General features: G+C 40.5%; 2 protein-coding genes across 2 annotated transcripts in view; both read left to right on the forward strand.

Moving 5' to 3' along the window:
• Positions 1–5,885: 5,885 nt before the first annotated feature.
• On the forward strand, positions 5,886–11,448 carry diabloa (diablo, IAP-binding mitochondrial protein a; the record flags this gene model as incomplete). The annotated part of the gene is made up of 6 exons (XM_084064271.1): positions 5,886–6,025; positions 6,346–6,478; positions 7,054–7,179; positions 7,634–7,744; positions 7,960–8,056; positions 10,769–11,448. 6 exons carry the CDS (start codon positions 5,886–5,888, stop codon positions 10,975–10,977), a joined length of 816 nt encoding a protein of 271 aa, XP_083920397.1. The 3' UTR covers positions 10,978–11,448.
• Positions 11,449–16,565: 5,117 nt separating this feature from the next.
• Positions 16,566–24,563, forward strand: part of nectin3a (nectin cell adhesion molecule 3a) — a 36,809-nt gene continuing 28,811 nt past the window's right edge. The window contains exon 1 of the mRNA XM_084064094.1: positions 16,566–16,703. Coding sequence (XP_083920220.1) covers positions 16,625–16,703 — 79 coding nt within the window. The 5' untranslated portion in view covers positions 16,566–16,624. The remainder of the gene's footprint in view (positions 16,704–24,563) is intronic.

Consider the following 24,563-nt stretch of genomic DNA (forward strand, 5'->3'; position numbering starts at 1 on the left):
GCAAGAAGTGTGTTTTGAAGAAAACGCTACTTGGTGGAAAACCTAGTCAGACAGAAACGGACTCTCTCTTGTTTCGCCCAGGCGGACATAGTTTTGAGGTTACGTTTAGGCATAGTTTCTGAGGTTAGGATTAGGCATAGTGTTTGTGAGGTTATAGAATTTAAGTTTAGGCATAGTTTTTGTGAAGTTAAAGGTTAGGGTTTTGGCACCCCCTGGGCGACACACAAAAGAAAGGGGGAGTGCAAGACAGAAATGGTGGGCAGGGCAGGGGCAGGGGAGTCGCATCATGAGTTATTGGTTGAAATGTGAAGGGACCTGTTATAGCCACCATGAGGCCGATTTGATGCTGCATGCCAACTGCCAATCGGATGCGGGATTCATGATTTGTGGCTGTTTGTGCAAAACGGGCCCTTCCCACAAACTTTGAAATTCAATCTTAGACAATCGGAATGGAATCTGAAATCTGTGAGCAAAGTTTCACGCAGATCGTTCCAGTGGTGCAGGATATTAGCTGCCCACAGACGGCCACACAAACACACACAGACGAAAACATAGTCTTCGCATCCCGACTGTCCAGGCCTGGCTGGCGATGACAATTACTTTGGATTCAGGCCAGTCTACTTTCATGTGTTGCCAGCATCAGAGGAACCCCAGCCACAGAGGTGTTGCAACATTGTGCTACACTATTAGCAAAAACAAATGCTGTGCCATATAATTAGCTATTTTTTGCTGCTACAATATCTAAGGAATGTTACTCTTATATACCCGCACACAGGATGTACTAATAAAGAAGCCTTGGACCTTGACCATTGACATTGATATCATGGGCTGGCCACGTGAAGTCCGATATCACAATTTGAGGCACGCTGTGCCGATGTGGATCCCAATATCCACATGATTAGATTTTTCTTTTGTGTGGTGTCAGGTGTGGCTGTCTGGAGGCTATCCATCTATGAGGGTCTTTGTGTGTGTGTGTGTGTGTGTGTGTGTGTGTGTGTGTGTGTGTGTGTGTGTGTGTGTGTGTGTGTGTGTGTGTGTGTGTGTGTGTGTGTGTGTGTGTGTGTGTGTGTGTGTGTGCGTATTTGTTAGCTAATCTCGCAAACCACCGGACCAATCAGCACAAAACATTGCATGCACACTGCCAGTACCTCCACTAATTGTTTTTTTTACACATTATGTACAGTATCTTATTGTGTTTACAGTAATTATATGTGACAAAGACAAGCAAACGACAGCACTCCTTTGGGATATTTTGTTTGTCATTGTACAGCATACGTGCAATTTGTCCTCTGCATTTACTCATCCTAACTTTAAGGAGCAGTGGGTGCTATTAATACAGCGCTGTATTAATATGGGAGGATTGTCATGAAACTTGGAGGGAATGTTCAGTAGCACACCACACACCACTCCCACCCAGGCCCCTTGAAAAGATTAACGTTTGGGGTCGAACAGGTCACAGTTAAGGTCAAGGTCAACATTACATAATCAGACATAATGTCAGAGAGACGTATAGAGATGCTGTTGTGGGCATGGTTTGCCTGACTCTTGACACAATTGTTTTTTTTTTGTTAAAACAACCTTCAATATGGGAACTTGGAAAGTACACTTTAAGGGCCTACGGAAAGATATTACTGGCACAAATTTGGCTCCGTGAATATGATTGTACTAAGTTTCAGATGATACCTTTCTCTCCATAAAGGTATGAGTCCTACAAAAGGTTCAGATCTAAAATATGTTATTGTGCAGTTGTTGTTATTGACAAATTACGATTTATTAATATGTTTTTACTGGTTTTATAATTCAATGTACTGTAAGCTATACAGCATTCCAAATTTTGCTCTGACATACCACAGGCACACATGCATAAAACTGGACTGTACTGCTTCTGATTGTGCCTGTTTGTTTTGATAGTTGGACTGCTGTCACTGTGTAGGCTGGCCTGTTGTTGATAGTTAGCTCAGAGATACTGGAGGAGGTTACCATAATTGGTCTGACATTCAGGTTCAGACTATCCAGTAAAGGAGAAAACATGAATGGCACTTTTTTATCATGAATATGAAAATGAAACTACTGATGGTAAACAGCCTATAGTTACAGAGGACAGCTGACCAAGCCTGAAACAGAGTTGAAATTAAGCAACTGCATAACCCATCAGAAATCTATATCTTTGGACATGCCAAACTCTTAAAACCACAGTGTCAGAATGAAAATGAAAGTGACATTTCACCCCCACACTGGCAGTAATACCGTCAAAATAAGTGGAAGACTTAGTTTTAATTATATATTTCATTTTAATTTAGTTTTAGGGGTGCTGGCCTGAAATTCGGGGATGCTTGAGCACCCCTAAAACGGGTCTAAATATGGCGCTGGCCCTATCTCCTTAGGAAAGAAATACAATAGATAAATACACAATAAATATATTGAAAGAGGCTCAATGGAAACTATTCACAATGCCATAGCAGCTTAAAGAAAGCTATATACAGCTAACTTAATGAATAATGAGTCCATTTGATTTAGATATGCACTGGAGCAAGTACTGGAAATAGTCAATAGTATTGTCAATCCTTTCTAACTGGTACACCTACAGTATACTCACTTTTAATTGTATTATCTGCAGCTTACCATGTTATGACCTGTGAAAAATCCATTGTTGTTATTAAAAATGTAATTCCATCATGACTCGATCATGGTACAACTAGATGAAGATTGTGACTTACCGCGATTATCAGATTGTTGAAGCCCCATACTTTGGTTATGTAATTGTGATTTGTGAGATTACTAATACTCTACTAAACTACTTACTATACTAGGCTGGTGCTTTGTGAAATAAATGGATGACAGTATGACAGAATCAGTGTCCAGGTCTTGTTCTTATGAAAAATACTTGCTCTGCCACACCACAATTATGATCTATTCTATTGATTCCATAATTCCTTTGTGGAATTAAGTGGACAGGAAACAATGACCTGATAGGAGTACAATAATAAATGTAATTAGTAAGTCTTTCATGCTGTATCAGTGTAATATTGGGAATAATTATTTATCATAAAACTGAAATCCCAAAGAATTGCATTCATAGTTAAGTGATGTATGTGTCTCAAATGAAGTTCAACAGCCTGGTCATGTTTAAGGGACTTTCGACTTTGCAAATATGTAGGACAACCAAAACCAAAGTTCCAAACATGATTTTAAAATGTATTTGTCCCATTTGTTAATTTGCAGGAAGAACATAAAAAAGGCATTTAATTCATTCATTTTGCTCTCAATTACATTTGAATGTACACAAAGCTGTACTACTCTAGACTGTCACAACATTTTTGTCACTCACTGGATAATGCATGTCCCTAACCCTCTAACAAATACTGCTTGTCCATCATCTCAACGTTTAAGATAAATTCGTTTCAGATATTGTTTGCTTAGTTCTGGCGAGTCATACTTATTTTTGTTAAGTAAAAACAGCAGATAAGGTGATAATAAGTATGTACAAGACATGTACCCTTTAATTTCAGCTAATGAGCTTTAAAAAAAAGTGTTAAAGTAATTTTTGACCCGTTTTCAAGTTTAAATAGGTACATAGGCTTTACATTTCTTTATTGGAACACAACGTCATGATATCCTCAGCTATTTTAACGCAAAAACAATATTAATATATTTTTGTAAATCTGTGGTGATACGGGTCAAAATTGTCTCGGCAGAGAAGTGTGGCTCAATTTGCCCCGCCAGGGGCCCCTGGGTTCCAGAAGCGTACCGTTGCTCCAACCCGCACCAAACTTGGCACAAACACTGTTCAGGGGTCTGCCATGACAATAGTCATAGTCAATAGTCAGCTGGGGGCCAAAGACACAGCCAATTGCACCAAACTTTTTTTTTTAATCCCACGATTTTGTAACTCTTTTTTCACCCAGTGCCAATTTTGATCCCCAATTTTGATCCCCAGTGCCAAAAGTGATCCCCCGAAGTGATCCCCCCACCAGCCTAGGGAGCCCAGGGCAGGGCTCACGCCTCCTTCAATGCAGGAGAGCCAAATGACCTTCTTGTAACCTGACAGGGGGGAGTTTTCCCGGTAGGACGTAGCGTGTGGAAGGAACACGTTATTCCAACCAGTTCCCTTCCCCTCCATCAGGCGCCCCGGCTGTTACGGGGGAGGCGGTATAGCGACCAGGATTACTACATGTTATTGTGAGGGTATTAACTACCCTGGGAGACACGGGGAGAACATGCAAACTCCACACAGATTAGGCCCTTTCGCCAACCCCACCCAGGGTATGGGCGCTGATGACGCGGAGGAGAAGACACGCCCCCAGCGCCTACAGCGTCCCCGGCGGGAATCGAACCCAGGACCTACTAGCTGTGAGGCGACAGCGCTACCGACTGCGCCACCGTGCCCCCTAATCTACACCAAACTTGACACAGACACTGTTCAAGGGTCAGCCATGACAATAGTCACACCAGGGGCCACGTCAGGGGCCCCTGGCGGCCTCAGGCACACCATTGCTCCAATCCTCACCAAACATGGCACAAATGCTGTTCAGGGGTCTGCCATGACAATAGTCACACCAAAAAAGCCTAAATTGCACACATAGGGGGCACTACAACATTTCTACTACAACATTTCAAATATATAAGTCGGTGACCATTGCTCTGATCAGCGCAATATAAGACTGGAAGAATGACGTTGAATGATGCCAGCGGCTGCCCCGAACCCAAGCCTCAAGGACATAAGAACCAGTACCACTTGCCACACATGTGAGAAACACATCTGTAAAGGAGCACAGTAAAGCAATCACATACTGTGATTCATGCGTGTAAACACACACGCTTGCACGCACACGCGCACGCACGCACGCACGCACACACGCACACACACCACACACCACACACAACACACCACACACACACACACACACACACACACACACACACACACACACACCTGCAATAAAGATGAAGATTTAGCAAACCAGCTCTACGGGGAAATAGTATCAAAGGAGGCATTCATTCATAGTTCATGTTTGTCACCCTTGGCACCCTTAACACTTAAAGCCAACTTGGCATCACCAAGAGATCTATCCTGCCAATGTACAATTGAAGGTGATAGTGAGAGGCATTCATAGTTCATGAGAGAGAGAGAGAGAGAGAGAGAGAGAGAGAGAGAGAGAGAGAGAGAGAGAGAGAAACTTGTCCTTGTTCATTGTCTTCGTCATGGGTCAATTTATATTTTCGATTTGGAAAATAAAGTTTGGGTTTATGAAAAAGAAATGACTTTTTACCTTCTTTCCTGACATAAATGTCATACATTTTGACCTGTAACACCACAGATGTGTCATTATTGTAAATAATATTAAGTTAAAAAACAAACATAAGTAAATGTACTAAGAGTTACTTTACACCACTGTACAGTCTATGCATGTAACCTTCTGTATGCAGACAGACTACTGTACAAATACAGGAAAACAACACACACATCAACCAGTAAACCAGTCAGAGTCAATCTCCACCCATGCGTATACTGTTTGTTTGAACCGGCCCCTTCAGTCTAGGTATCAAATAGACGCACGTCCCATGCCAACGTCAACAGATCGATGCATGGTATTGCGTAGGCTAAGGTGCTGCCAATGCCTTATAAATACCCATGTTCCACACAGACTGCAGTTAAAAGCTCCAGCTACCTTTAGAGGGAACATTCCACCTGAGACCAAAACGAATCTGCTGATTTCACCGGTAGATGGCAACAGATAGTTAAAAGGTGTTTAAAAACAAGAAGTAACTTGCCTTTTTAACAATATACAGAGAGATTACATTGCCACAGATTAAGTAATATATATATTTGTTTTAATATTTTGTGTTAATAATTTATTTGCGTAACATATATACATTTTGCAAAAATGCAAGCTGCCCGCCGTCAGTGTACTATGTGCGCCACCCGTGCTGCTGGAGGACTTCTGCAAAGTCGAACGGACATTTTATTACTGCGCACCAACATGGCTGCGCTCAGGAGGACTGCTGTTTGCCTTGGATTCCTGAGGTAGGTTTTAATGACAATACAAAACTGAATCAACTTTATTTTAAATCGTTTCTTAATAAATAACTGTATTGAAGTTTTGAAACCATGTAACTGGCTCAAATAAACCGAGAATATGTGCATCGACCGCTGTCTTTGGGTTTAGTAAGATTCGTCTTACAACAAGGAAGTCGTTATTTGTTTTCATACAGAAAGCTCATACGCAGAAAATTCCTCTATTATTAGTTTACACTCAAGAGTTAAATGAGGATTTTTACTGTATAGGCTAGTGGATGACAGAGGCTGTATATATTACTAAAATGTGTGTTTCTTTCTTTCTAAAGGAGTACTGCGAGTGTCCTGGTCAGTAACAAGAGGCCTACATTCCAGAGGTTGGGCAGATTGACAGATGTAGTGCGCACTGGTGTGGCGTCTTTGACCGTCGGCACTGGACTGTGTGCTGTCCCTTTCACACAGGTGGGTTAATTCCTCATGAGTGTACAAGTGGACAGAGGGAACACTGGGTATTTGTAAATTGTGCACTGTCCGAGTTACAAAAGGTAAAATGAAGGATTTTACCATGTTGAAAAGGTAGCAGCTGTGTTATCTGTATGCACACTATGCAGATAACACAATCCTGTCTTTCAGAGAGACGTGTTTTAGGGTGTCACTTTCACTGTAAACTAAACACATCAGGAATAGTGGAATACTTTGTCAGGGCAATGCAACTGCACTAATGTGACGCTCAGAATATCAACACTCTTTAGGTGGTGCAGTGGGTAAAGTCCCTGCCCACCACCACAGAGGTAGTGTGTTTGAATCCACTGTGGTGCATCACTGCATCCTGCTTTGCTCCAGAAATGTGTGTGGGGAGGAATCAATTGGCACAATGACTAAATTGGGGAGAAAGAAGGAGTCAAAAATAATTGGCTACTCTAAATTATTATTTTTTAAATAGAGGGAAAAAAACACAACTTATTATCTGTTATATAAAGAGCAGCATCACTAATCTAATTCTATAATAAAAATGTGCTGTCTCATTCTCTGTGCAGCAAGTGGAAAACCTCTCGCATGATTCCCTCATCAGAAGAGCTGCTTCAATGGTTACAGACAGCTCATGCATTTACCTCTCACAGACCACCCTGGCTCATATAAATGCCCTTACAGAGTATTCCAAGGTAAGACTTTGATCACAATGGTTAACATTTCTCTGAAGTTAAAATCTGGCAGTTTAGTGCCAAGAAAGTCGTGTGTCTCACAACAATGTTATTTTTGTGACACATTGCACAATACTTTATCACTAAAGCATAAATCTGACCTACATAGATAGATAGATTGAAGACCTATCTATCTAGGTCAGATTTATTTTATCAAGTGACACATTGCACAATATGTTCTCAAAGAAGCATAAATCTGACCTGTCTTAACCTACAGTACAGCATTAGCATACATACTGTATCTGAGTTGTGTCTTATGGTTGATTTGTCCTTAGATGTGGTAAACATTTAGCTTTCTGTGTCTCATTCACCATTCATCAACACAAGAAACTATTAACTGAAATACTAAAATAGTTTGAACTGTTTCATATTTTAAGAGCAACTGGTTGTATCTCATTTTTTGTTTTGTTCACAGGCTGTGCACACTCTCATCGCCCTCCAGAGACGTTTTTTGGCCTCATTGGGAAAACTGACCCCTGCAGAAGAGGATTCCATATGGCAAGTCATCATTGGCCAGCGTGCAGCGGTATGTATGCGTTTGTCTCACAAACCAGAAATGATATCATGATTGAAAGAAATTTGAACTTCAACTTATACTCAAATGTCATGCTTACACCTATTCCTTTACTGTCAGTTTTTTATATATGTACTGTATGCATAGTGTCTTAAACATGTATGCGTGTAGTGTCTTAAACATGAAGCAGGTCTAGAAACTTAATCTGTACTCCTCTGACCTGACAGGCTGATGACAGACTCGATGAATGCAAGCGCTTTGAGTTAACCTGGTTGGGTGCTGTCAGCCTATGTGAAATGGCATCCGAAGCAGCGTATACTTCGGGTATGTAAAAGAAAATTATCTCAGAGAAGAACTGAACTGCAACTTAATAATATAGCTGCAAGCAGCGATAATATGGGGCCAGGAGAGAGAAATGATAATTCCTTTAACAGGTCAGTTCATGAAAGTCCTTGCGGTCTTGTTTCCAATGAGTGCCTGTGAGCAATTAGGGGTTAAGAGTCTTGCTCAGGGACAAATTTCATTTCATCGACACATTTGCTGACCTGGCCTGGAATCGTACCTGGGGCAACCAGAGTCTCTGGCTCCCTAGGCGGGCTCACTAACCACTCAGCTATGGCCACCCCTCAGAGAGAGAGAGAGAGAGAGAGAGAGAGAGAGAGAGAGAGAGAGAGAGAGAGAGAGAGAGAGAGAGAGAGAGAGAGAGAGAGAGAGAGAGAGAGAGAGAGAGAGAGAGAGAGAGAGAGAGAGAGAGAGAGAGAGAGAGAGAGAGAGAGAGAGAGAGAGAGAGAGAGAGAGAGAGAGAGAGAGAGAGAGAGAGAGAGAGAGAGAGAGGGAGGGAGGGAGGGAGGGAGGGAGGGAGGGAGGGAGGGAGGGAGGGAGGGAGGGATAGATAGATAGATACGGAATAGATTGAAGAGACATAGAGAGAGACAAATGGAATAGATTGAAGAGACAGAGAGAGAGACATGGAAACGGAATAGATTGAAGAGAAAGACATGGAAATGGAATAGATTGAAGAGAAAGACATGGAAATGGAATAGATTGAGTCATGTTTTTTGCATTTCAACTTAAATGAGTCTGCATCAAGTGAGGCTTGAACCGGCAACCTTACGGTCATGAAGCACTCTTAGGTAGCTGCAACACTACCTATAGTGCTATATCTTTGTCCAGGCTGATATTGTCTGTTGAGGATCACAAACTCTTGCCTTCTGTCATGACCCAAGCCCCTGTTTCACTAACACTAAGATCACTCGTTCACAAACCATTTACCAATGAAGAAATTGTACATCTCCTCAGAACCAAAATTAGTGAAAGTAGCCGATCTACAAGCTCACAAACCATTAAAAGTTGTCAGATTGTACATTGGCTATTTTCACAATGAAGTATGTTATACATTGAAAAAACATACTCTCATTGCTATCTGAAAAGTTGTGAGATTGTAGATCAGCTGTATGTAAAAAACACTCAATTAAGTATTTCATGTTATCTTTAACAATTGCAGATGTATTCATTGATAGTCATGTTGTGTGAAATGCAACTCAGATGAAGTCTGCACCAAGTGAGGCTTGAACTGGTGACCTTCAGGTTGTGGGGCACACATTTAAGCGAGAAGCCACCAACAGACAAGAACCTGTGAAAAAGGAGATCACACAGATCATACAGTTTCACGCAAATAGCTGAAAAATCCTGGGTTTAAGTGTTTTTCAAACTGCTCAAGATTGCGGACAATCTAAGGGCGGTGCTTACTGGTCAACGAGATAGATGTGTTCCTCATTAGTCAAGGCACATGTGTAAGCAGGTCTAATGGCTGTCGGCCAAACGAGGCATGACTTTTGCCTGTTTAAAGTTTCAATTTTCAAAAAATTGCTATAGCGCCCCCGTTTGACCAATTGGAGTAAGATTGGTTTCAGTGATATTTGGAATGGCCCTTTACATTTCTGCAAAGTTTCAAAGAATGGTAAGTCTGCATGTATGTGTTAGGGGCAGATGAATAATTGTCATAAAACTGCAATATTCATTGGCTCATTAAAGCTTCATTTTTTCACTTATGGAAGATATTTTGCAAACGTTTTTTGGTATAGGTCCAAAGTTCATGTGTAAAAAGTTTCGTGCAGATTACTCAAAAATCCCAGGAGGAGATAGGTTTTAACTGTTTTTCATATAATTCCAAATGGTGGGAGATCTAAAGGTCAGAGGTCAAAAGTCAGAGTGTGAAAGTTGTTCAGCATGAGGAGACGCATGTGTGCATCGAAGTTTCATGGCTGTAGGTCAAACACGGCATGAGTTGTACCTGTTCAAAGTTGGCATTTTTTAATTGAGTGCTATAGCGCCACCTTTTGACGAAAGATTGTGAGAATTATTTCTTGATCGTTTTTCATGACCATCTATCATATGGCCGAGTTTCATAAAAAGCGACTGCACGGTTCAGCCAGAACTGCCAAAAGTGGCAGAAGAAGAAATGGAATAATGCGAATAACAATATGGGTCCATGCTGGAAGCCTGGCCCCATAATTACTCAAGAATGATTGTCAGTTTAACCACTTAAATCCTCTATACTTGGTTAACTAATACTGAGTAGACCTGGGTCCCCCACGGCTGCTTTATCTCTCTATTCAAAATCTCTCGCGACACGTTGTGAGCTTGAAGATGTGCTGTTTTGAAAGTTCCCCCCAGAAGAGGGATGCTAGGGTTCAAGTGGTGAACTTGATATTCTCAGCCTCCCGAAACAGTGAGGATCACAGCCAGCAATGTCTCTAAGAAAGACATTGACTTGTCAGTATAAACAAAGTCTTAGAAGATAGTGTATGGCCCCGTAGTTGTTACTCTGTAATGCTTTGAGACGAGATGAAGAAAGAGCCACAGATCATGGTGGACTCCAGTTCCCGTGGTTTAGAACAAAACAGAGATGATGGACAGATGCACCTGCTTGACATCACCTAATGCCTTTTGGGCTCAAGATCGCAGATCTATCAATTCTCACCCTGTTCTCCCAGCAACGTGGCTAAGAGTGTGTTTGTTTTTCTGTTCTCGCAGGTGCTGAGCAGGCATCCATCACTGCACGGATGAATGTTCAGATGGCTCAGTCCCAGGTGGAGGAGGCACGGAAAATATCGAAGGATGCGGATAAGCAGTTAGCCGAGGTAAAGGCTGAAGAGATCCAACGGATGGCAGAATATGCTTCCTTCCTGGACAAGAATGGCGAGGAGCATGAGATACATGAGGCTTATTTGCGAGAGGACTAAAAGGAAACACCCACATTATTATTTGGATTCTGTTGTGGAGGGAAAAAAACTATTCACTGTTTTGTTTTCAGTGGTGTTCAGTTCTGTTTATGTCTTTGACATGACCTTGGTGATTTACTTGGTGATTTCTCCCTCTCAGTAGCACATGTGAAGCATTGAGGGAAATATTGGATATTTCATTTTGTAATTTTTTTGTACTTGCATCTCTGCATAAATACGAAGAATCTGCAATCAATTGAAAATATTCTATAAAAGTGAATTAGTAATTTGCAAACAAACTTGTTTGTAAACCCTCATTTTCTGTTATTCGATTATTTAAAAAAACTATTTATTTGATTAGTGTAAAGCTTTTTTTCTGGATTGTGTAAGATGATTGACTATTTTAAGGAGAGGGCTGGTCAGCATCCAATTACATTTTTTTTGTGTATGTTGGGTTATGTTCCATTGTAATAAAGACATTTTTTCATATAATTATTGTTTGTTGTTTTACTTTTTTGCATCTGGAACTAAAACTTATCTTGTTGAGTACATTTTAGAGTGTATAAGAGTGTCTTGTCTTTGGTAACTTAATTTTGTCACAAAAAAATAGAATGAATGAGGTATTAGGCAGAAAACCTGCCCAGGAAGTGTCTTTGCCAACCTTAAAAGAACTATCACTGTGGTCGTCATGGAAAATGTTCAAATTAGGTATAGATTAATTCATTAATAATTGTATTTCTGCCCTAGTGCTTATTTCTTTGTATCAGTAGGCTACTTGTTGCCTAGATTATAGTCATGTAATGTTATCCAGTTTAGATGTACAGTATGATGTTTTATTATCCACAGATGCCAAGTTTGTTATTTAGATTAGCGATTCCCAACCTGTGGGCCGTGAGGATATTGTAAATGGGCAAAATAATTGGCAAAAGATTTTATTGCTAATATAACATTGATATACTGTCAAAACAAAACACCATGATTTGTTTGTTTACATAGTTACATCCATGTGCCTTGAATGCTTAGGAGATTTTCAAGTAGGACCTGATCCAGGACACATCCTAGGTTTTATGTTTATCTGCTATCCTACTGCAGTTACTTTATAGTACTTGTTTTCTTAGCACTATTTACTTGGCCTTGTCAAGTCATTGGTTGAATAGGGTTCATGCCGCTTTCTGCTATCTTGCACTTTTTAGGTCAGTATGGTTAACATTGTCTGCTAAATGCCTACATTTTTATAGTTTTCAAGTTTCCCTATGCCTGCAATATAAAAATCAAATGCTGTACTCTATCCAAAATGTCAGGTGTTTTTCTCCTATTAAGATATATATATTGTTTGTGTTAACCTTGTTCCCTATTGCTCTGAGAACAAGTTTTGCTGTAGGTGGTGTGTTCCTTTCTTTCATTTCCCCTGTTTTCCTTCTTTATTTATATCTATGTGCACTCAACACCTTGTGTTCCCAGCAAATTACCCATGTCCTCAGTCTTTCAACTGCACTACTTTGAGGTTAACTCTCCCTCCCCCTTTCATTCTGACCGAAAAGAAAGTGAGTCTGCCAAAGTCTTCTAAACAATAACAAGAATCAAGTTACGGCCAACAGGATCGTTTTATCAGAATTATTGTTGAATGTATTTACTTACTTTATTTTATTTTGTACAGGTGGTGTGACATGCCACTGAAGACAGCCAGAAATTGTAGTCTGTTTTGTTATGTAAGTTACGATCCAGCAGATGGCGATCTAAATCCATTACAATGAAATGTGGTACTGAAATCCTGGATCGTGATCAATAGTAGTCATTAATCTGTTTTTAGTATTTTTTTAATAAGAAACAGAATTTGCTATATAGGCATTTAGCAGGTGCTCTTATCCGACTTACAAGATCAGAGTGAGTGTGATTAATTAGATGGTGCAAGGTGCACAAGCTCTGTGCACACTGAGGCAGGTCAGACAGAGAGCCACTGATTTTGATACATTTACATGGGATTGAATTCAAGTGTATGTTAATAATCTCTTTCAATCTCTCTTTGTCTTTCTAGCGTAAGTACTTAAAAATCTCTTAAAGACAAATAAACATTACCTGTAAATGCACGACTAAATCTGCACAAATTAGGAAAGTCTGAAAGCACCAGAGATCATTTGTAAACTGGGTAGCCTATTCAAGGTAGATGTGTGCTGTTTCATTGTCTTTACATGTGTCATCCAAAGGTCACTTTGGGTTGTAGAGGGTCATTTCAGAGAGAGCTCGTTATGAAGAAGGCCTCTCTGGAGCTGTAAACACAAGTGTCTAATGTCACAGCAATGAGATGACCTCTCCCAACTCTAGATGGCCATGCCTTGACTGGTGATGCACCCATGAGGGGGGTAGAGAGAGGAGGGAGTCGAGGTGTGCGTCTGGCTCACAAATGTGACTGGAGAGGAATGTTGTGTTTAACAAAGGCTGTTTTCACAGACTGTAAAACCAAATGCCCCAGACAGGCAATGGGGATGTGCACCCTGGTCACAGGAGAGGTGGTGCCAATGCAGTCTTGCCTACCCATAAGGAACTGTAATAACACATTTTCTAGGATGAACCCTCAATAAGGCAATCACAATGACAAAGGTCACATGTCATAAATGCTTATAAACCATGGCGCCAATGGGTTTATGTATTGGGTGGAGAATTTCCCTCAAAATTCCATATTGTTTTAGCAATTACGATTAAGCAAAAATAAATATTTCCGCCATGAAATAAAGTAATTAGCTATAGATCATCTTATTAGTACAGTCTCATGACTGTCTGTATTGCACCAAGACACATTATTATTACATGCAATGTGTCCCAGGAAGGCTGATTGATTGGTGAAAAGGGCAGCACTTTCACCTGGGGATTTATCACTCTGTGAGGATATAAATAAACCACCAGACGATATAAAATGTAGAAGAGGGTACAGTGTAGTGGTGACATATTATGACCTAAGCTTTAATCACCACGAGGTTCAGTCGTGACACTGTTGCTGTGGGACTGGGTTAAATTTGACAAGAAATATAGGGAACCCCTGCTGAGTTAGTATGGCCTCATAGGGGCTTAGAACTAACAGGGTAATGAAGATGTCATTGTGCAGAATGTAATGCAAGTAGAGGGTTTCTTTAACTCAATGTTAGAGGAATTGATAAGGTCATATATGATGCCAAATTAATACTATAGTATGGACATAATAACAACATACAATAGGAACATGGGTAGGGTTGCATTGTGTTTAACTTTATATTTCATGTTTTCAAAATTGAAAGGGCATAGAATGCTTGGCATGTGACTGCTCTGTGGCAGGTTGAACTCTTTAGGTGTATATTAACTCTCTCATTCATTTCCTTTTTTTCTCTTTTGGTTTAATCATCTATCAGAAAGGCATGGCATCATTGGCATGGATATCTTGTCTTTAAAAAAAAAAAGTATGCAATTACAGGTACAAACAAAATGAAACCCCCAAAGTGTGTGTGTGTGTGTGTGTGTGTGTGTGTGTGTGTGTGTGTGTGTGTGTGTGTGTGTGTGTGTGTGTGTGTGTGTGTGTGTGTGTGTGTGTGTGTGTGTGTGTGTGTGTGTGTGTGTGTGTGTGTGTGTGTGTGTGTGTGTGTGTGCGCGCGTGCGCGTGTGCGTGTGCGTGCGTGCAGTGGTTTTACTAAACTAATCTATCTACAAAAGTACCTTATGAGTTATAACACATGCTAAGGTACTACAGTAGTAACACGAGAGGGAGAGAGTGAGCTTATGTAGATCGGCTATTTTCAAATAGCCTATGTATAAAATAGGACTAAAGTTATAATGCATAATCATTTATATCTGCAAAAAAAACTAGTAACTAAAGTCTTCAAATAATTGTAGTGGAGTAAAAAGTACAATATTTGCCTCTGAGATGTAGTGGAGTAGAAGCAGAGGTGGAAGTACTTGACCCCAGTACTTGAGTAAGAGTACAGATACTCCTTGGTCAAATTTACTCCACTATAAGTAAAAGTAGCTCAGTCAAAACGTTGCTCAAGTAAGAGTAAAAAAGTAATTGCTTTTAAATATACTTATGTATTCCAAAGTACATGCTTTGAAAAATACTTAAAGTACAAGTAAAAGTAAAAGTATGTACATTTCTTAATTTTGATATCAATGAATTGCTGTAATGTTTTCACAATGAATTTGATGTGCTTGCTTGTAGAACCACTACGTTATACAAAGCCTTCAGAAACACCTATAAAAACATAGAAATGACTGAGGAACCAGAACTAAATACTTTTACTCCTATACACCCATACAAGATGTAACAAAGAGGCGAACGGAGGGGGAAGCCAGAAACACGGCTAGTGTGAGAGCAGAAGTTAGGCCAATTGCATTTTAGGGAAGAAAAAAAACAGCCAACCTAAAGACCAAACCGCCAATGCACAATGCAACTAGTAGTCGCAACTCCTTGCAACAAAACTGTTTTAAGGTCAACCACACCAATGCAACTCCTTGCAACTGCCACTGGGGGAAATGGTTGCAAGTAGTTGCAAGTAGTTGCATGGCGAAACATTGTTGTGGATGTGGAGTGGGCTTAAAAGTACTCAGTACTTTATAGCCTTCCTAGAAATGTACTGAAGTAAAAGTAAAATATTTGTCTTGGAAATGTACTCAAGTAAGAGTAATAAGTATTAAAAAAATCTAATACTCGAGTAAAGTACAGATCCTCAGAATCTGTACTCAAGTACAGTACTCAAGTACATTTACTCCGTTACTGTCCACCACTGAGTAGAAGTAAAAGTACTGAAAATAGAAACATTTCATAACTCCATCCCTGGTCCGCCACAGCTTAAAACGTGCGCGGAGGTTAGATCACATATTTTAATAGCTTTTTTATTTATTTATTTTTTTAGATCTGACTGTCTCGCTAGACGAGATTGAAATACGAGATTTCAATCTCGTCTAGCGAGACTTAGGTTTTTTTTTGGGGGGGGGGGGTTGCATAGTGTTCTGTCACTATGAAAGTCAGATCTCAAAAAAAAAGAAAAGAAAAAAGCTATTAAAATATGTGATCTAACCTAAGGCCTATCCGCGCACGTTTTAAGCTGTGGCGGACCAGGGATGGAGTTATGACATTTTTCTACTGTAGGCTACCATTCATCCTAAGATATCATAACATCATAGAAAATGTAAGAAAACTTTAGTCCAAAATTCTCCTTTAAGTACAGTACTTGAGTAAATGTGCTGAGTTACTTTACACCAATGTGTGTGTGTGTGTGTGTGTGTGTGTGTGTGTGTGTGTGTGTGTGTGTGTGTGTGTGTGTGTGTGTGTGTGTGTGTGTGTGTGTGTGTGTGTGTGTGTGCGTGTGCGTGTGTGTGTGTGTGTGTGTGTGTGTGTGTTTGCTGCATGTGTGTGTGTGTGTGTGAGTGAGTGCGTGCGTGTGTGTGTTGTGGTTGTCCTCCGGTCGGGTGGTACATCCCACGCGGATCGGTCGCTATGGAGAGGGAGAGGGAGAGGGAGGCAGAGAGAGAAAGAGGGGGGAGAGAGAGAGAGAGAGAGAGAGAGAGAGAGAGAGAGAGAGAGAGAGAGAGAGAGAGAGAGAGAGAGAGAGAGAGAGAGAGAGAGAGCAGCACAGTAACTGTTCCCAGAGAGGTAGAGAGGAGCAGCACAGAGCTGAACGTAGTGCCATTGTGCACGCAGGGAATCATGGCGAAAAGATTGAACACTTCTTTGCGATTAACTGGACTGCGAGCCGCATTATTTATCGTCGTATATGGATTTACATGTAAGTAACTTATTTTTTTCCTAAGGCTTGTTTGGTGGCCGTTGACGTTGTTGTAAAAGTTCGGTGCTACTGCTGTGGCTGCTGCTCTGTGTCGGTCCGTTAGATCCGTTAGATCCGTTAGATCCCAGAGCAAAGCAGCCAGACCTGGCTGTCCCTGATCTGTTCTGTTCTGTTCAAGTCGGTGCTGCCTGTGTTTTCGGTCACTTACGTTACGTTAGCTGTAGTAGCCATAAGCTAACGGGTTGTCCTGCACATTATTGTCTACCCCCCAAAAAAATGACGACTTTAGGCTAAAGCTGCCAATGTTGGCGAACGTTAGCGAGGTAATGTGAGTCGTGCCCTGGCACCTTTCCATTTGTTCCCACTGTAACTGAATGCTAAACTGCACCCCATTGAACCGTGGCTAATTATAACACCACAGCAGCTCAATGGACTGACCCGGGACTCTCAGGACTCCTTGGATCTCTTGTCCCTGTTGGCAACAAAGCGTCAATATTACCACTACTTCACTCTATTGCAGTGGTTCTCAAACTTTTCCATGTCAATGACCCCTAAATTAATGTGTATTTGGCCGCGGACCCCCATCTGAAAAGTTTTGTGCCAAGGACTCCCCCAGGCCCCCCAATACAAGATTTGTGGTGTTAAAAATGTCAAAGAGATATTCAAACATTTTCCAATATTTTTTTTCAAAATAGACGATTTATATAGGGCCATGGGGGTCCCCGGACCCCACTTTGAGAACCCATGCATTAGTCCACAGACCACCATTCCATTTGTACACTCTCAGAGTTACAACCACTTAAAGGGTTCATTTGGTTCCAAACTATCCGTTTATTTATTGTAAGAAATGATCTGGGTGTCAAGTCAACTGATAACGTGAAGTAAAGAGGTCTTTTAAGGGGGTGAAATAAAAAGTTTGTACAGGCATGATGACATGGGGCAGAAAGGTGGAGCATGCAGGACAGGAGAAGCCCTTTGTGACTGAATGTGTGTAGTGGCTGCTGGGGAAATGAAGACATATTTCAGTGAGTGAGAGAGGAAAGGCATTGCAGCCGCAGAGTCTGGAAGTATTGACCTGCAGTTGTTGGGCAACATGCCAAAGTACCTTCCAGTCTCACTGTCACAAATAGCGCAGCAGGGGAACTTAGCTGTACCCAGTGATGGAAGTACTCACATGTTTTACTTGAGTAAAAGTATCAATACTGCATTACTGCAATTTAGAAAAAAGAATTTGTTGCAAATAAAATTCCGTTATTCAAAATGTACTTGAGTAAAAGTACAAAAGTATTGGCATCAAAATATACTTAAAGTACCAATGTCCAATTTCACAAGTTAAAAATGTATACAAATCTTTTGAAAATAGCCGATCTACATTGTAGATCGGCTATTTTCAAATGGCTGAAATATATATAGGGCTGAAGTGGTTAATGTATGTTTTGTGATAATAATTTAAATTGGCACAGTAAACAGTACCTAAAGCTGTCAAATAATTGTAGTGGAATAAAAGTACAATATTTGCCTCTGAGATGTAGTGGAGTAGAAGTAAAAGTATTGAAAATTGGAGATACTGAAGAAAGTCAAATTACCTCAAAATTGTACTTAAGTTACTACTTAAGTTAATACTTGAGTTATTGTACTTAGTTACTTTACACCACTGGCTGTACCCCTTTCTACACAGGACCTGGTACATGCCTTATTGCCTTATGACAATAGAATGGACAGACATACTGTACACAGTAAAATCAGAGTTACAAATCTGGATAAATGAACACTGAGGATTTCACTGTGTACAAAGCAAATATGTTGCCATTGTGATCTCTTACACTGTCTCACCCACACAAGCATTTTTCCTCTGTATCTTTTTCCCCTTCTGCATAACCACAAAATATAGGCTCATAAATCAAGGCAGAAAAATGAACATTGATAAACACATTTTATTATTGTATGGATAAACATTGTATTGTTGGTGTAAGTATAACCTTAGGTCTTTTGTCGGGCAGCATGTCAAATCTCCCTCCTTACTCCAAGTGGGGCGGGGTGTGTGTGTGTGTGCGTGTGTGTGTGTGTGTGTGTGTGTGTGTGTGTGTGTGTGTGTGTGTGTGTGTGTGTGTGTGTGTGTGTGTGTGTGTGTGTGTGTGTGTGTGTGTGTGTGTGTGTGTGTGTGTGTGTGTGTGTGTGTGGTGGGGGGGGTCACTTTTCTTAACAAGAGATTTAATGTGTAATTTCCTTGACTGTGTGATTTTCAGAAGGCATGGAGTGTGTAGACAGCGTTGTGAGGAGGGGACTGCTTTAAGGTGTGGTTACAGACTGTGAGGTCTGTAATTGAGGAGCATAGTTTTGTGGTTTCTCCTCTTGGGGCTGTGTGATTCGCAATCTAAATAAATAATGTAGTAATGGAGCCACCTAAATTACAGACTCAATACAGAAATAGATTTTGGAGAAAAAAAGAGAAAAAGAAGAAGAAGCAATGCACTGACTGGGTTTAGGCCTAATGGAAGTTGTTGTGTGTCAGTGATGAAGTAAAATATGTCTACCATCCCGACTGTCAAACTGGCTATAGCTTTGTTTCGTTTTTTGATTGACTGAATACTTTATTAACAGTTTGCAAAGAAGGTAAAGTGGCTGCAACTACTAGGCTAATGCTATGCATTGCAACATAAGGGCTTCAGGACTAGTTAGTGTAGTGTTTGAATGCACAGCTGTGACTTGCAGCTGTTGTATCTATCCACTCCTCTCGTTTGATCTTAAATCTCAGTTGTGAGGCAGCAGACTGAAAGCTCCTAATCACATTTAAAAGGAGGAGGGCCATCAGCAGATGAGTGTTTTGCTTTATTGTGGGACATGGTGACTGTGTGTGCGGGATTGGGGAGCAGCAGGCTGTGGCTACTGAGACTGTTGCTTTAGGCTCCACCCTTTGCCTCCTTTTCTCCTGGCAGATGTGACTGTCAGGAGTCGGGACAAGCTACTCCCATGTGGTCCATTAGTGAATGTAGTAGGTTGACCTCCAGCCTTGGGATAAAACATCTGCACCTAGACTTGGCTCTACAGCCTTTGACTCTGGGGGGGAAAAGTGCTGTGTCTGTGACACAGCATTTTTCAATCCTCTTCCCTTAGAAAGAAATCAACATCAGTGCCTGACCCATTCATGACAGTCCAATACTAGTAGCTTGTATTATATCTGATTATTATAGGCTTACCCATCTTACCCTGTTTTAATCATGGGGTTTTTGGTGGGTGAGTACCTTTTAAACTAGCTAACATGTTTAGGCAACAGTATATCACACAAATGTATTCCTACTTTGTTGTGTCATTCTATATAGACTCATTTTAATTCACCATCTAAAATTACACACACACACACACACACACACACACACACACACACACACACACACACACACACACACACACACACACACCATCGTCAAATGAACATCTCATGTAAACTTTACTTTGTAGATCACCTATACATTATAAGCAGTCATCCTATGCAGGGATGTCTGAACTATAAAGTTGAGTAACACAATTAAAATAACTAGTTATAAGTGTTTAACTCAACAGCAGTGTCTCTGGTCTATCACTTCTTGTTAGACTGAGACCTCTATAAATGTAATCTCCCATTGAAGAGTAATCATAAGCTGTATTGTAATAAAAAAGATGATATGTTTATTTTGCTATACAGTCTGATTTAGTACTTCATGTCCATTAGTAATTATCTATAGCTGTATCCGGAAAATACCATAGTCGTAAATGCGCTATTTCAGTCATAACTCATTTGAGTCTCTGATTCATAGGAACTGGGTGGCAGAAATGGCTTCCAGATATTTTCATGCTTAATTGCCTACTGTGAATGAACAGAGGGAACCCCTTTAAACTCTTTTGCCTGCTGCTGTATTCAGGCTGTAGAGCAGGCAGTATGCAGTTCAGTATGTAACTCATGTAATGGTCACACTGAGGTTGAAACTTTGAGGTTCACTTCCACAGTAAAGTATTAAATGAGTGGCACAGAGCAGGATGTGCAGCGTCAGCAGTCGAACCCCCACAGGAGAGGAGCTCTGGGGTTATGGGAAACAGGTGTGGTCCCTTTTCACCACTCAAATCTTATGTGTTTTAGTCATTCAACTATCATGTGGTCATGACGTGTTTTGGACAAGTCATGTAGTCATGACAGTCAGTTGTACACTTATGGTACACATAAGCACAACACTACAGGAAAATACCACCTGTCAAATACTGGTGTTGCCTTTGGTAGTCTCCCTGACCAAGGGCTGACTGAGGGTTAGATTGATAGATTTTTTTTGTTCTATAACATTGCCCTTACAGCCCTTTATAGAGCAGATGTACAGTAGGTTAAAACCTTAAAAGTTCACTTTACCCTGCCTTGTTTTATTCTGGCCCCTTTTTTCTGTATTTCTCTCTTGAGTTATATCTCCTAGCACTACGTATACAGTCAGTCAACATACTTTTTATTTGGTGCGTTGGACATTTCTAATTGTCTAACTTGCCTTTGTAATACAGGTACATACCATAATGTTATTGCTCTTGTTAACATCTGTTTGCCTCCCCGATATATAATGGTACATTATTGGCATATTTCTCCTATATTCTAGTAGTGTTCAACCACAGCAACAGAAATGGTGCCACTGCTAATAAGCAGACATTTTCAATAAAAGTAAAATTACAGTACAAACTATCAAGTAACTAGCCAGTGAGTGATTATCCTTTTAAAACCTCAGTTGCTGAACTCAAATGTCATCCATGAGTGAACAAAATAGTTAATACTATTGACAAAATGCAAGCAATCAGCTATCCTACATTCCAAAGAGAGTTGCCCCTACATACTGAAATCCGATTACGATACAGAAAGGATGTAGTTTCTGGTTTTGTCAAATAGATAAATAATAACTGGTCTGTTACTGTGATAATCCATAGTCTTCTATAATTGCTATTCTGAATCAATAGTCTGTATTAGGTTTATAGCCTGAAAGTGTTCCATTGGATAAGGCATGTTTACTTCTTCATTAATGCTGTGAAAAGGTTTAGCTGCATGTCTTCAGCTTATAGGCTGCTTTTCCAGACTCACCAAGTATAATGAAAATGAGGCAATGCATAATACACGCTTGAGCTAAATCTGCCAAGCTCTCACAAGCTTTAGCATTTGCCTAGTGTGTCAAATTCTGTAAAACACCAGATTTCAGATTTGCGTATTCAAAGAAAGACCTGTTTAGTAAGTTGGACGAGCCTGATGGCTTACAGAGTTACCCAAATGTACCGCAGCTATAGACCATACTCACACAGTGGCCATTTGGCTCTTACTTCTTTCTTGGGGGTGTGAATATGCCCAGTTGCTTGAACAGGGTCCTGTGCCACCATATCCAGCTGGGACTACAGCCATCTCAACAACGCCTCCCATGGCCACATTCCTCCCCTGTTCTAAGTTTCCACTCTCCTATTTCAATCTCTGCAATCTCTGACATAATTCATTTTCAGTTAGGCTAAGATGGAAAAAGTTGGAAATATTTTCACTCTTATGAGTACAGACCTCAGTTTAAAAATATATCTTATTTTATTATATATATGTATATATATATGTATTGCATATATATATGTGTGTGTGTGTGTGTGTGTGTGTGTGTGTGTGTGTGTGTGTGTGTGTGTGTGTGTGTGTGTGTGTGTGTGTGTGTGCGTGTGCGTGTGCGTGTGCGTGCGCGTGTGTGTGTGTGTGTGTGTGCGTGTGTGTGTGTGTATGTGTAATTGTGTATATATATATATATATATATATATATATATATATATATATATATATATATTATATGGTAGATACAGTAGAACATGTTTGTATGGTACTTTATTTTTTTATTTTTACCCCCTTTTCTCCCAATTTAGTCGTTAAGCCAATGAATTCCTCCCCACTCACGTGTGTTGTCACTGCTGTCGTATCCTACTGACTCACCTTCCAGTGAGGAGCCCCCACCAGGAGGATGTAGACTAAAGCCTCAGTCCTACTCCTTCCGCCCAACACTCCCTGCTGACAGGTGCCGCCCCAGCCCAGAGGAGTATGTGCAATGACAAATATCACCCTCCCTGCCCGGCTTCCCTCCCCCGAAAAATGTGTTCGTATAAACGTTTGACAAAACCCCATGCACCGTGGTGGACTCGAACCCCCAGCCTCCACGGTGGTGGACAGGCACTTCTCCCGAGCGCCTAGGGTACTTTCTTTTGTCCAGGAGAAAGGTAATACAATATATAGAGGTAATGACAAACATGAGTGTTAGTTTGCTGTGGTTTCTCTATTTTGTCTCTACTTTGGATTGGATTGTGAAGCAGATCATAACAAAACAAGTGACTGAGTCTATATTTAGAGCTGAAGAAATAATGTCAGAATGTTCCGTATGGATTGAATTGGACCATAAATACTAAGTACTAGCCTAGGCCTACTCAATAAAAAAAATCGTACTCTTATGGCAGAGGACAATACTGTATAATGGTGTGTAAATACATTCCTGATTTCCTTTTCTCCCAAATCTAAACATCAGATGCTACTCTATGATGACATTTCGAGGGACAGCAAATGGTAGACAGACTTTGTGGAATATCAAACCGTTTGACAAAACCGTTTGTGAGTTTTATTTATATAATGTGATATCTCCCATGATAGGATGCACACAGTCTCCATCGCCATTTTCATGTTTCCAATTTAATCTGTTGAATTGTGCGTTGTTGTGGTATCTATATTACATTGAGAAACTAGGCAAACTCTTCTTTCCCAGGGCATGGACATAACTAATTCAGAAGACTGTATTTGTTGGAATTTCCCTTAGAAAAGATCTAGGGACAGGCTCTATTGGGTGGGAATCAGGACAGTATAAACTGTGAATTGAAGTCCAAGGGTTTGGCCTGGCAGATTGTCAAATCCCCACACACTCGTGTCTTCCTGTGAAGTTCTCCTGGACATGTGCTGGTCTAGACAGATGTGGCTGCTTATTCTGCGTCCCAAATGGTTCGCTAATGCATCAAATATCTAATTCTGCCAACTTTTAAAAGTAGGTGGTAACAATGAATCAGCAGGAAGAGGGTGACGGTGAGAATTGGTGAGAGTGCCAGGAAAAGGGGGAGGGACGGGAAAGTAAATTCCCACTGACCAGCAGAATGCTGGAAAACTGCCACCCAGACCAAACCACTGCTTTTATGTACCACTGGAGTATACTACACATAGCTCAGTCTTGTTTTTGTTTTGCTGTTTTCACTTCCTCCTGTGTGGTGCCACACTGACCTGATGAGAAGTGAGACTGAAAGCGAGAGACTCTATGGCCAAATTGTTTTCATTACTACACTTTTGGGTGTACATTATTTTGAGTTGTGATAAGGAGTCATTAAAGGGAAACTATTTAAAAGTGTCTATTTGCTATGGTACACATACTAAGCCTACTTGAAATCTACTTGATAAGAAATGCCTGATGGTTGCTAAGAGATTAGCAGGAATGGAATGATAAAGGGAGACTATCAGCAATGGCAGTCTAATCAAATGTTTTGCTGCAGCATAATTTCTCAAGTATCAAGAAGGGGAGGCTTTAGCTTGGAGTCGAGGCTGAATGCAGGCCTCTTCCTTAGAAACATTGTCAGGAAAATAATAATAATAACATTAAGATAACGTTTCCCTTGAATTAGAATGTGTCAGTGCCATTTCTCTGAAGTGATCGCATCAGCAACTTTGAAACGGTTAATTTAATTTATAGTTTTCTAACTCATCATTCATCAATCATTTCATCAATCAGAACAATTAGTTTTCTACTACTGGGCTCTATTCAAGGTTAACTGAGTGATTATTATGCTGCCTAAATTACAGCCTAATGGCAGGTA

The sequence above is a fragment of the Gymnoscopelus microlampas genome, assembly GCF_963454915.1.
Source record: "Gymnoscopelus microlampas genome assembly, chromosome: 8".
NCBI classification, from domain to species: Eukaryota; Metazoa; Chordata; class Actinopteri; order Myctophiformes; family Myctophidae; genus Gymnoscopelus; species Gymnoscopelus microlampas.